Here is a 13,905-nt window from a genome sequence, read left to right on the forward strand (position 1 = left end):
CTATTCATAGAGTTGACTGATGGAAAAAGGACACACAACTGAATCTACTAGGAAAGGAGAACAAAAGAGCCTTAGGGAAGATTATTGAATATAGGATTTTACCACCAAGGATGGAGGATGACATCTTATTGATGAGAGAGCAAGCAATGAGCACGACATCACTCCAAAAAACTTCGGGGACATTCATTTGATATAATAGTGTACGATTTACTTTTAGAATATGTTTGTTTTTCTGCTTTGCAACTCCAATTTGTTGTGGAGTATCTGCACTAGATGACTAATGGATCATACCTGAATTAGTCATATAGGTAGTGAATTGGTTACTGAAGTGCTTAGCATTATCACTACAAAGTATCCTAACTGGAATATCAAAATAAGTCTTTATTAAAGAATAGAACACACAAAAGATATTAAACAACTCAGAACGATCTTTCATCAAATGCAACCAAGTCATCCTAAAGTAGTCATTGAGGAATGTAACAAAGTACTGAAACCCCAATTTCAACGTGACATGACTAGGACCCCAAACATCAAAATGGACTAGCATCAAAGGACTAACCACCTATTTGTTGACCCAAGAAGAAAAGGGAACACAATGATGTTTTCCCAATTGACAAGCTCACACTTTAGATTAGATATAGAACTTATGGTAGGAACTAATTATTTCAACTTGTCAAATGATGGATGACCAATGCGACAATGGATTTGAAGTGGTGTAGCAATAGTTATGCAAACAATGGGAGAGAACGAGACTCAAAGTAGCAAAGTTCACGAGCCTCACATCCTGTGCCAATTGTCTTCCTCATGAATTTTGCTACTTCACATCCTATGCCAACTGTCTTCCTCGTCTTTAGGTTCTGAATAAGCATAGAATTAGAAAAGAAGTTTACAAAAAAATTTAGTGACTTTGTAAGCTTACTAACTAACATGAGATTGAAAGGGGATTTAGGACAGATGGAGGGAGTAGGATTTACTGTTTTTATTCCCTTAACTGCAACGTTGGACCCATTAGTTAGGGTAACTTGAGGTGGATTTTCAGTATATTGGAAGATAGAAATGAAGTTGGTTACACCTGTCATCTAATTTGGCGATGGAGTTAATAACAGAAGGACTAGTGGTGGAGACACTAGATGACATATAGACTGTAGGATAACCCTTTTAAGAAAAAGATAATGTGATAAGATGCTTGTTGGGATGCCTGATATTGTAAGAACTTTGAATACTCTTCCTATGAGATGGTTATAGTACGTTGTTCACCTAAATAAGTGCTTGATGAGTGAAACACACTTTTGGGATTCGGATCACCATCCCAACACACACACAACCTCAATACAGCAACAAATCAGAAATGAAAAGCAAACAAAATTCTCTTGGGATTCACATACTCCATTCCAACACACAAATGAAACCAACAACAAAGGTGAACTTTTGGACCAACTGAAACAAGGGCAAATAAGGTTAACCACTCAATCAACCACAAACGAGTCACCAACAACCAGACACAGAACTGCCACAGCCCCCAAAAAATTAGCCTACACAAGGCACCAATCAATCACCTTAATAATACTAGACAATCACAAGTAAGGTTAATCACCGAATCAACCACAAACGAATCACCAACAACCCAACATAACATTGCCACAACCTCAAAAAATCAATGTATGAACACTGACACTGCTCCAAGAGACTCACCAATGGCCTTTACTATACCCAAATAGCAAATGACAACTAATAGATTGCCAAAAGTGCATGGTCGAAAAAGGTTGGATCTTTGAACAAAAAGCATGCCTAACAGCTTGATATTATGGTCTATGGAAGAAATCAAGACATTCTGGAGAAAAATGCAGCAAAACCTGGCCGGAAACTCTCTCTTGTGCCAGTGCGTAGTGTCGCGGTCTGACTATTTTCACACCGTTGTGAAGGGGCCATGCGGCACTAGCTAAAGCACTCTTGCTTAACTAGCCAGTCTATCGTTTACCAACATTCATCCACAAAGCACTTTCATTAACATTCATTCAGATAGCAGCGGAAGTAGTAATCAATTCATGAAAGCCGTGGCAACCAAGCAGTAAACATTGAAGCAAACGTAATTTATTAACAAATCCTCCGTTGACATGTTGTACTTAGCGAGGGAGGCAAGTAGGCTAAGCACGTTGACAATTGCTAGTGAGTTTTACAATGACTGATGAACACTCACCCTCCCCTAAAGAGGTTTTTATGTAATTGTCATCCTGACACTAGGAAACATCAAAGTGACCAAGGAGTCATATTGCCTTATTTGGCTTACAAAGACTCTGCTAGCAGAAAATAACCCTACACTAGTATTTACATGATGGAAACCCATCCCAAGCACATGAGATAAGCGGTCACAGGCAAGCATAATGCCCTAAACAAGCTTAGCTCGTGACATTCTCCTCCACTTATGCGGTCGACGTCCTCGTAAACATTTGGCGGTAGGTACACTTCAAATTTGTCCACGAACGGTTGAATATCTTCCGCAGAAATCCAGCTGATTTCTTTGTCATCAAGGCACTTCCACTTCACTAGGAACTTCTGCCGCTTCTTCCTTGAGGATATAAACTTTCTATCTGCAAGGATCTCTTCAACTTCATGTCTGTCAAGTTGCACTGTCTTCAACTCTGCACTGTTTGACTGACTTCTGCTCAAGTTGTTGGTGTTGGCGTTGAATGGCTTGAGGTAGTTGATATGAAACTGCGGTCTTCTCTCATGATCTGCCCACTTCTTCATCTGCTCAGAAGCTTTCTCCAGATAGGCTTGGGCAAAATCTGCATTCTGTCTCCCTTCACTGGTGAAGATGTATGCCCTGGGACTCTTTCGTCAGTACGGCTTGCCCACTGTGTGAGGTAACAGCGGCAGCTGGCCTGTCACAAGGTCAAAAGGGCTCTTGTTGGTTGTTGAGCGCCTTTGGGCGTTGCCACAGAATGGAGCCACATCAAGTAGTTGCACGCCATTCTTCTGGTTGTCGTTGACACAATGACACAAGTACTCATCTAGTAGCTCTTTGAATCTCTTCATCTGTCCATATGTTTGTTGATGATAACTCGAAGAGATGTCAAGATGTGACCTGAATATCCTGAAAAACTCTGTCAAGAAATTGTCAGTGAACATTAAATCTTGGTCACAAATAATAAATTGGGGAACACCCCAAGGTTTCACAACAGTCACAAGGAACAATTGTGTCGTCTCCTCTGCCGAACAGTACTTTGGTGCGGCAATGAAAGTACCATACTTCTTCCGCTCCCCCTTGTCTTGTTGGCAAGTGAGACAAGTTTTGGTATAATCAACAACATCATCCCGCGTGTGCGGCCAATAATACCTCCCCAGTAGTCTTGTCATTGGAGTCATTCTCCGCGAATACCCCTCAACAAACTTCCCGTAGTGTCTAGTAAGGCCAAGAAAGGAACGCAACTCCTTCACTATCGTGGGGATCTTCCGTTCTTGAATCATCCTTACCTTCTCCATACCCCTCCGGATACGACCTTGTTCAACCACTTGACCAAGGAATTTGTTGCTCCGCCAAGCGAAAGAGAAATTCTCCTTCTTCACATCCAGACTGTTTCCCCTCAGCTTGTTGAACACCTTCCGTAGATGCTCTTCATGTTTCCTCTGAAACAACACCGGTGCTCCCAACGGTGTTTTGGAAGGGCGAACACATCCCGCTTCCACTTCATCAAGCTGTTTCCCCAACCCAACTATCTCAAGAGGCACAATCCGACATGGCCCTTTAGCAGGTGGTTTCACTCCTGATAACAACTCGATCTCTTGCTCCATAGTCCGTCGTGAAGGCAAATTGTGAGGCAGCTTATCCGGCAACACCTCCTTATACTCATCCAAAACCGCTTGGATGGTCGTAAGCTCCAGCTCTTGGCCTACTTCTTTGTCTACCACCACCGTGGCTAGACGTGTCTGCTCACCCTTACTCAATCCTTCATTGAGTTGTATGGCTGAAAGGGACTTCCCGTTGTCTCCTTTCGTTGCAACGACTTGCACCATGCATGAGTGATCTCCCATCAGACACAGGGAACCAGCCGAAGGCATCAGCACTGCCCTCATCCCCATTAGGAACTCCATTCCTAGAATGACTGGATAGTCATCCAATGGCACCGCTGTGAAATTCGCATGACCTTCCCATTATCCAAGCTTTATAGCCACTTGCTTGGCTACTCCCAGAGTAGGCTGGGCTACAAAGTTAACTGCTTTCATGCGTCCTGTATCCTTCTCTAAGGATAAGTTGAGTCTCCCTGCTTCCAACTGCGAAACAAAATTATGAGTAGCCCCCGTATCCACCATAACGCGAGTACTCTTCCCATTTATCCTCAAGTTCACAAACATTAACCCTTTTGCTCGTGTAACTTTCGGTGTTTTTGCCTGCTTTTCCAATGCGTTCACCAACCACACTAAACCCACCCTTGGGGCATCATCCTCTTCCCCATCATCTTCCACTGCCTGTTCTGCAATGGAAGCCTATAAGGCATTAGGTGATGCTTTGTCAGGGCACTCAAAACTCTATGAGGACCTCGACACAAGAAACACTCAATTTTACTCTTCCCCTTTCCATTGGTTGTCTTGAACCCTTGAGACGACGAAACTTCCTGTGAGGTTGATGATTTAGAGTCGGCTCCCCCACTCTTGGGTTTGCCATTCTTGAAAGACTTTCCACTGTTTCCCTCTCCACCAAACCGTTTGGACGAAGCGGTATCATCACCAACGTAGTCAGTCAAGCGTTCTGCAGCCGCTTGTGCAGTTGACAAGTCTTGAACCCTTTGCCTATAAAGTTCAGTTCTTGCCCATGGTTTCATCCCCTCAAGAAAATAGAACAACTTGTCCTTCTCCGACATATCCCGAATATCCAACCTTAAAGCAGAAAATTGTTTCACATATTCGCTGATTGATCCCGTATGCTTGAGATCTCTCAGTTTTCTCCTTGCATTATACTCAACGTTCTCAGGAAAGAATTGGGCCTTGAGCTTTCTCTTCAAGTCTGCCCAACTATCAATTACACAACTTCCATTCTCAATTTCTCTGTACTTGGTTCGCCACCACAGCTTGGCATCACCAATCAAGTACATAGTCGCAGTATCCACCTTTGCCTGTTCTGAGGCCATCCTCACAACGCGAAAGTACTGCTCCACATCAAACAAGAAGTTCTCTAACTCCTTGGCATCTCTGGCACCCCCATACGTCCTGGGTTCCGGCACCTTGGTCTTGCTAACTCCCGGAGTGCTGGAGTTCCCCATAGCAAGAACCATCATATTCATCTTTGCATCCAGATCAGCCATCCGGGCCTACAAAGCTTCCACTGTGTGGCGAAGTCCTCTGACAAGTCACCTAGCAAACTTGTTTGATGTTTTTGTGATCCCATCACCTCATCAACAAGTTCTCTCATCTGGGCCACCTCCGCGGCCATAGTGTTGGTTGTTGTCTCAACCTGTGCTTCTAGCACGCTGATCCTCTCAGCAGTGTTTGGTGCCATGGTCACTTACCAAAGCTTCCCAAATCCAACAATGAAGGTAATCGAATTCACGTAGCAACTCAACCTTAGGCTCTCACCAAGTGTCACCGACTTGGCTTTGATACCAAATGTCGCGGTCCGACTATTTTCACACCGATGTGAAGGGGCCGTGCGGCGCTAGCTAAAGCACTCTTGCTTAACTAGCCAGCCTATCGTTTACCAACACTCATCCACAAAACACTTTCATTAACATTCATTCAGATAGCAGCGGAAATAGTAATCAATTCATGAAAGCCGTGGCAACCAAGCAGTAAACATTGAAGCAAACGTAATTCATTAACAAATCCTCCGTTGACATGTTGTACTTAGCGAGGGAGGCAAGTAGGCTAAGCACGTTGACAATTGCTAGTGAGTTTTACAATGACTGATGAACACTCACCCTCCCCTAAAGAGGTTTTTATGTAATTATCATCCTGGCACTAGGAAACATCAAAGTGACCGAGGAGTCAAACTGCCTTATTTGGCTTACAAAGACTCTACTAACAGAAAATAACCCTACACTAGTATTTACATGATGGAAACCCATCCCAAGCACACGAGATAAGCGGTCACAGGCAAACATAATGCCCTGAACAAGCTTAGCTCGTGACACGTAGGGTCGGCACTGCCAACAGTCAGTTGGCACGTGAGGACACATGGGATGGTTTCCGGAAATTTTATTTTACAAGGATATTGATCGAAGGGTTTTGCTTTTAACTATGTGGTTGGCCTTATGAAATATGGTAGGTTTTGATGAGTCTATGAAGCACAGCAATGGCAAGGTGTTCTCTGGCAATGGCTGAGTTTAGTTTGCTGGATCTTGCTCCAATCCATGTTGAATAATTGGGTAGAATGGAAGACCCTAACCTCAATGATTAGCCTGTCCCTAAATTTATAATATATGTCAAGTAGTACATACCAATGACCATGATACCCTAACACTCACAAATACTAACATAACTCTAGCACATACTAATAATGCTAAATGACCAAAATAAGCATTAACAAATATATTCTCTCTTTGTTGTTTTTAATTGTTTATTTCTAGATTGTCCCAGTTTTTCTTGAGAGATGTCTCATTCTCCCTCTCATAAAAATTTTTAATCTATTAATGAAACCTTAGTTTGTTATAAAAAAAAAAAATTAACAACAATAATGATTATTTTTCTCTGAGATGAGAAAACCTCTGCCTTTAGCCTCAAATAAAAAACTGTTCTTTATTGACAGTAATGTTGAGCTCGCCCATGAGTCCATAGAACTATGTGTAAATGTTATGGCAGCACTTTTTGTGCCCCTTACTGAAGCTCCAGCATTGTCCATCATTTTGGGTTAAACAGAAAAAGTTTTTTTTTTTATTTTTTATAATAACAACAGATAAGATAGATTAGAAAGAATATACGAAAAGGAGAATAAGAAATCCTCATAATCCAAAAAAAAAAACAAACAAACAAAACAATAAGATAAGAAATGGCAATCAGACTAGCAAAGTTGGTCAATCCCATTGGATATCAGAAAACCCTGCTCCTTTAAAAAGAACCAGCAGCAGCACAGCAAAGCGAGGCTAAATAATGAATCTTTTCCCATAACAAAGAAAAATTCAACTTTTTCCCTGTAAATACATACAAGCATTTTGTTCCAGCCATAAACACCACAACTGCAAATACCGCACTTCTCCACAAAGGATCTGCATCCTTCCTTCTACCAAAACCAGAAAATGAAATGACCAACAAATCCTCCACCAACTCTAGACAAACCCAACTTCCTTCCAAAAGATCAAGAAGCCTATTCCAAATGTTCCAAGCAAAGGCACAATATAAACAGTGAGAAGCTGCTCCTGAACTATCAAGACATAATGAAATACATCAGGAGAAAGTGCCCCAGAAAGTCTCCTGCTCTGCAACAAATTGTCGATGCTGAAATCTATTAAGAACAATGAATCAAAGAAAAAGCCTTGATTTTTAAGGACCTTTGATCTTCAAAATAGTTTTATGAAGCTGAAAGGAGATACTAGCACCAGTCAAAAGATCGAACAAAGATTGCAAAAATAAACCCCCAAAGAATATAAAGACCAAGAACAAGACAATTCTCCAACAATAATAACAAAGAAGAAAGCTCTTCCACCTCCCTATCCTTTAGAGTTCTGCAGAAGTGGAAATCCCAGGAAGATAATCCCAGGAAGATATAATACCATCAGAAAAATGAAGAAATAACATCATTATGCCCCAAAGTCAAGAGATGGAATTACAATGTACTTTTGCAACTTCTTTGGCAACCCAAATCTACTCAACATTCAGATGAAAATTAGATGAAAAGAACTTAACCAATAAATTTGACCTTATTTCTTGTTTTTGCATGGAAAACCACAAGACCTAAAAGGAAAAAGGTCAGGGAAAATCAGCTTCACAAGCCTTGGAAAAATATCACTGCAATTTGTGCACTAGACCTGAAAGTCACTGGTTTCTCTGTGAGTCGCTCGCAACATCCAAACATGAAGTTATTGGAGTCATAGTTGACATGGGGAATTTAAAGAAGATGTTGCAGAGAGAGAGAGAGAGAGGATCAAAAGTTCTTAACTGAGAGAGAGATATCTGTCTCCAGCATCTTAACTTTTCCTACTCCTTTACAACCATAATCACTCTAGAATATTTTTTGCCTTTACCACAATAAAACCCTAACCCTCGCTCTTTAAAATCCTCTCTTCTTTCAACAGAACTTCCATCTATTCCAACCCTTCACCCCAATAAAATCTACCCTAGTCCCCAGTTGACAAGGAATACTTGTCCTACGGTCCTACCTTCCCCCAATATTATAAGCCTTAAAGTCCACTGTTTTTCCTAATCCAGGCAATCCTAAACCTGTAGGAAGACTTCTCCCTATCTGTCCTGCATCGACTGTACTCCTAATAACTTTGTCCCATAGAGAACCAGGCTCCAAATAAAACCTCCACAACCACTTACCTACCAAAGAAAACTTATTTGACTGCATATTACAGACCCCTTCTTCTCTTTTTACTTCTTATTTTATGTTTCTCAAACAATCTCCCAACTAACCAAATGATCCCTACTCTCACCACCATTTCACTACCCCAAGCAATTTTGGGTTGATATTGGTGAATTAGTACCATGACTAAATTTAACCCAGGACAGCTTTATTTACTCTTTGTTAGCTTGGCATAAATTTTGCTTCATTCCTGGGTAATATACAGTAATGCATAGCACTTTAAAGTGAAGAATAAATAAAGAGTTTCCAAATTTTATATTCTTTCTTTTCAAGATAAGCTAATAAGTGTGATTGCCTGGGAATCCTAGGTGTGATGCATAAGGGCATCTAGGTGTAAGTCCTATAATATTTCTATCGTCTTGTTCTTGACGTACTTTAAATCACAACTAGTACTTATTTTCTTCAATTGTTTTCATCACTAAACCATCCTCGCAAACCCCAACCCTTCGCCAAATCCTAGCACTAACACTAACACTTGATTTCTTTCAAAGAAGCTATATCATCATCCTAATTATAGTATCTGCGAATCCCATCTCTTTCCCAAACGCATTCCTATGTACTAGGTTTCTCTCAACTCTTAGTACTGAAAAATTCTTTCTTGCAGCCATCTAGATTTGCATCACTCTTCTTTCTTTTCTTTTTTTTGTCACACAGAAACACAATCTCTCCTCGAACTCTAAACCCTCCCTACCCATACCCCTTTCCCAGATTTGTGGACAATTTAGGAACATGAAGGACATTTTTCAAAGTTACTGATGGTCTTATTTTCACATCCCCAAAACCAGCTACAGTGGTCAAGGATCCATCTGTTGTGGCTATTTTCCTATTGGTTGGGCATGGAGTATAGGTTGAAAAAATATTGGATAAATGGGTCATATGATCAGTTGCTCGAGTCCATGACCCAAGAGTTAGTAAAGGTTTTATCTGAGACCTTGTAAAATTTATTTGTTTTAGAAACAGCAGCAAAGTTGAAAAATCTATCCTAAGCACCGAACTAATTTTCATTCACAATTTTCTCAAACCCAACCAAGGATTTAAAACGGACGGGAGCGGATGGGGGGCGAACAGATGAAGAGTAGAGAAATTGAGAGGTATTAGGAAGGCTAGCGGGGGAGTGGTATCTGATAACATATTAAAAATAGTGGTTATATTTTATGAACAATGTGGGTTGGATTTTACAGTATAATAATATATCTTAGTCTCTAAGGACCTTATGCTACTAGTACATGTAGAGCTCACAAACTTGAACTCTCCTTTTGATTTTTGATTTGTAGTCCAATATTCTCCAAATCCAAAACATAAACCATAAAATAGTCCCATTGTCTAGCTCAATCTTAGACATCAAAAATTAAGAAATCATTAAAATGTTTTTTTTTTTAAAGTAAATTATATCATATGTAAACCTTCTAAAATAAAAGATGTTTCACAAATAAATAGTGCTTAGAAGCAAACGATTCATATATATATATATATATAATAAAAAAAAATTATCACTTCAAGAACTTACGCAGGGCTTGCCAAAAGTTCTAACCGGTGCAGAACAAAAGAGTTACAAGCTCTCGGCAACATGCAGCGAACAACCAAGGGGGGACATGGCCTTCTCGGGCTTAGCACTACAGCTAACACTCCACCAACAAGCCGCTGAAGAACCTATGAAACACATGAGAATTAAAATCAATGACATTGCAGAGGATTAAAAAATTATCAGCAAAGAAAGCTTAGAAGATTTTTATTGGTGAAATCACTTTGCCAATCACACCTTGTACTCACTAGATCAGGAGAGAAGATCATTTCCGGTTGTGAAAGCTCCCTAAGAGTGATGATAGGATCCTTAGAATCAATAATTGATTGATTGGTTCAACCTTTGTTGCATCCATTTCTTCGGTTAGATAGTTATGTACTCGATAACATCCGCACCTAATAGCCATGATTTGTCTATAAAGGGTCTAGGGGGATCCGCCAATGAAATAAAAGCTACATCCCTGAAATATCAAATAGTAATTTGATGCTAATGTTTCAGATACTCATTTGTAAACTTATTAAGAAGGATCAAAATTACGTTCAAAACATAAATTATGAGACAGAAAGCAGAAGACAAACAGAGAACCTAGTTAACAAGTCAACAAGGTTTAACTCCTTAACCCGTCCTGATATTTCACCCAGAACGTCCATGATTAATGCACACGTAGTAATTGATTTGGTCAGCATCGATATCTGGTGTTTGTTTGGTAAGTGTTTCTGTATATCTGGAAAAAGAATACCACAGAATCACCACAAAATCTTGCATAAATTTTATTTGATTAACTAACTCATGGTGGGGGCTGCAGCCTCCACAACAGGAGAATCAATTTTTCTCTTCCATTTTGGGGGGGTGGTGGTGGGTGCTTGGTTGAAAGCGAGACGAAAGAGAGAGTGAGGGAGTGTAGAGAGAGAGAGAGAATGGAGGAGGAGTAGGAGAGAGAGGAGAACGAGAGAGAGAATCATTGGGAGACAGCTGCTTCTTCTCCAAAGACGAGAAGAATAAGGATTAAAATATGTTTGCCGACGAACTGAATTGTTGATTGAACCCTTTCCAGCGGAGAGCTCAACATACTAGAGTGTGACTGAGAATGCGTAGATGCAGAAAAGAAACCAAGAGTAATGATATGGGAACATTCATCCACATTGATTTACTTGTGTCTGCAGTGAAAATAATAATGAGCACAATTAAAGCTCGTATAGCAGGTAGGACCAAGAATGAGAGGGTACATATATTTAATTCTTAACAATCACACTCTCTATACAAAACAGCCAACAGAAGAACATCAAATGCTAACCATCATGAATAATTGAAGAACAGCAATTTTCGTAGCACATACAGTCAACTGGCTTGTTGATATTTGCTTTAATTAATGCAATGCTAGATTGTAAACTCATGATTGGACGATCTCCTTGTTTTTATGTTTTTACATAAAAAGGGGATCAATTTAAGATTTTTTAGTTGCCAGATTTCTGTGAGTACGGCTAGACCCAAACCCAATGTGGATGGGCAACGCATTCCATCTTTGCCGATTAAAAAAAAAAGTCAGCTGCTGATGGGAATCATTTAATTGGGTGGCCCTTTCGCCCGCCCGTCCACCCCGGAAACCCCGTGGGGGGGGGGCGGGTGGCGTTGATCGTGGGGTGGGGTGGGGGGGGTGGGGGGGTTGGGGGGGGGGGGGTGGGGGGTGTGGTGTTTGTGGGGGTAGGTGGTTCTGGTAAACCACGGTACGAAGGTATTACAAATTTTGTTTTACGTATTCACGATTTTCTCAGCAACCGAACAGAAAAGTCCCCAAAAGAACACCCCCCCCCCCCAACAAAGAAAAAATAAATAAACAAAATAACGTCGGTTAACGAAGCATCACAATGCAAAAGAAGCTCAGGTCATTTCTCTTCAGAGCATCGTTCCATAGCACAATCGAATTGGATCATTTAAAACGAATATTTGATCCAGAAAACAGCAAAGCATAGAAAATTCAAATCAAAATGAAATCGAAACGCCCATGAAATGTGGGAAACTTTAAAATTCGAATTGAATCGAGATGAAGCACACTCACGCGATAAGAAGTAAGATACGGCGAAAATACATAAAGCCCAATAAAGCGTTCGAACTTTAGCTTCCTCCACCAGATCTTGCAGAGTCTGCATGGCCTTCATTGTGCCGAAAGCCCAGAATTTCTCAACGACACGAAATATTCGACTCTAAAGGAGGAAAAAGACAATATAATCAAATCCAACGCTTCAGCACTTAATATCCATCCGTTGGGACGACGACATGACAATTGTGGAAAGGGTAGGGCTTGCTCGATTCCTGCAAGCTTGGCGAAGTTGACAATTATTAGGAAGCAAGACGAAAACGGGAGTGTTTGGGTCCCCCGGGGATTTTCTTGGTTTTCGCGAGGCGGTCTTTTCTTGCAGAAAGAGAGAGAAAGAAATTGTTCTCAGTGGCGACGAAAACCGAAGAGAGGCGAAGAGGAGAAGAGAGAGCTGAGAGAGAGGCAGAGAGAAGTGAAGGACGATGAGGAGAGAGAGGAGAATAAGTGGAGGGAAAGGAAGAAAAAAAGACTGGTTAAAAAATCGTCGTTACGGGTTTTACGGGGTACAGGTTAAGGGAAGAGACCGTCTAGGTCTATCGTACCGTTGGCGTTGTGGATTGCCACCTGTCTAAATTTTTTTTTAATTTTTACAGGGGGAATGGAATATATATATATATATATATATTATATTTTTAATTTTTACAGGTGGAATGGAACATGAGGGATTTTTTTATGATTAGAAAAGATTCAAGAGGCAAAGTGTTACATTAAAAAATGTTTAAATTACTTTAAAATTTATTAAACAAAAAATTAATAGGTAATATGATTAAAAACACTGTAGAGGGGTGAAATCAGCCACTGTTTGGCAAACAAGGTATGTTCTGTGGTCTGGGTTGAGTTGTCCTCTTGCTGTGGGCTGTTGTGTGTTGTCTGACCCACACCAATAAAAAACCACAAACAATGATAAACCACACCTGGTGGGTATAGTTTGTTGGGTGTGTTTTGTTAGTTGGAAGGGTTAGGTTTTAAACAAGTGAGTTTAACACTGCGCAAACTAATAAATAATTACGCCCCTTGTATACAGAGTATCTTCTAACATAAAATATGTAGTGCAAATAAATTTATAATACGGATCACATTCGATTAATAAGCAAAACATTAGAATGATCTAGTATATATTATTAATACTATAAATAATAAGCTTTTGATTGTAAAAAACATTTTACTCCAAGTGAATTTACCAAACTATTTATGTTTATGAGTGATACAGTAACAAACAGACCAACAATGTTTAATTATTGTACAACACCTTATGTAATGGCAAATATGCAGTTAGTGAGAGAACTTTAGAGTAAGGGTGTATAAACTGATAGGTTCTACAAATTTAATTATATACTGAAAAATTTACATAACATAATTATTAAAAACCTAGAAGTTACAAATAATAAGTAGTCGATTAAAAAATTTGTTCTATTTTTAAAATTAGTGATTTGACTTATATTATTCATAAATAAATTGTTTATCAGTTTTAGAACTAATTTTCGTGTGAATGAATTTAAATTATGAATTATATAATTTTATTTAGACACATAAAATTATTTAAATAAATTAAATATATGATATTATATATTTAAAATTTAAAATTATTGTTGTCAATTAGTATTATAGGAAAGATATAGGATTCAGGAGTTAAAAATAGTAATTTTATGCTTTCCCCATAACTTTTAGTCGGATTGCTGTCAACCTCAATTTTTCTATGCTCATTTTTTAAAATTTGACGATGGTGGATGCTCATTTATAATTTCGTGTTTAGATGTTATGATGTTATTCAGGACT

General features: G+C 39.6%; 1 protein-coding gene across 1 annotated transcript in view; it reads right to left on the bottom strand.

Annotated features, from left to right (window-relative positions):
* The window catches only part of LOC131155848 (uncharacterized), a 37,294-nt gene extending 24,902 nt beyond the window's left edge, over positions 1–12,392 (bottom strand). Inside the window, 6 exon segments of the mRNA XM_058109294.1 lie at positions 10,020–10,162; positions 10,613–10,699; positions 10,701–10,826; positions 10,829–10,896; positions 11,117–11,191; positions 12,091–12,392. Coding sequence (XP_057965277.1) covers positions 10,020–10,162; positions 10,613–10,699; positions 10,701–10,826; positions 10,829–10,896; positions 11,117–11,191; positions 12,091–12,190 — 599 coding nt within the window. The 5' untranslated portion in view covers positions 12,191–12,392.
* Positions 12,393–13,905: the final 1,513 nt, after the last annotated feature.

The sequence above is a fragment of the Malania oleifera genome, chromosome 5 (genome assembly GCF_029873635.1).
Source record: "Malania oleifera isolate guangnan ecotype guangnan chromosome 5, ASM2987363v1, whole genome shotgun sequence".
NCBI lineage: Eukaryota > Viridiplantae > Streptophyta > Magnoliopsida > Santalales > Ximeniaceae > Malania > Malania oleifera.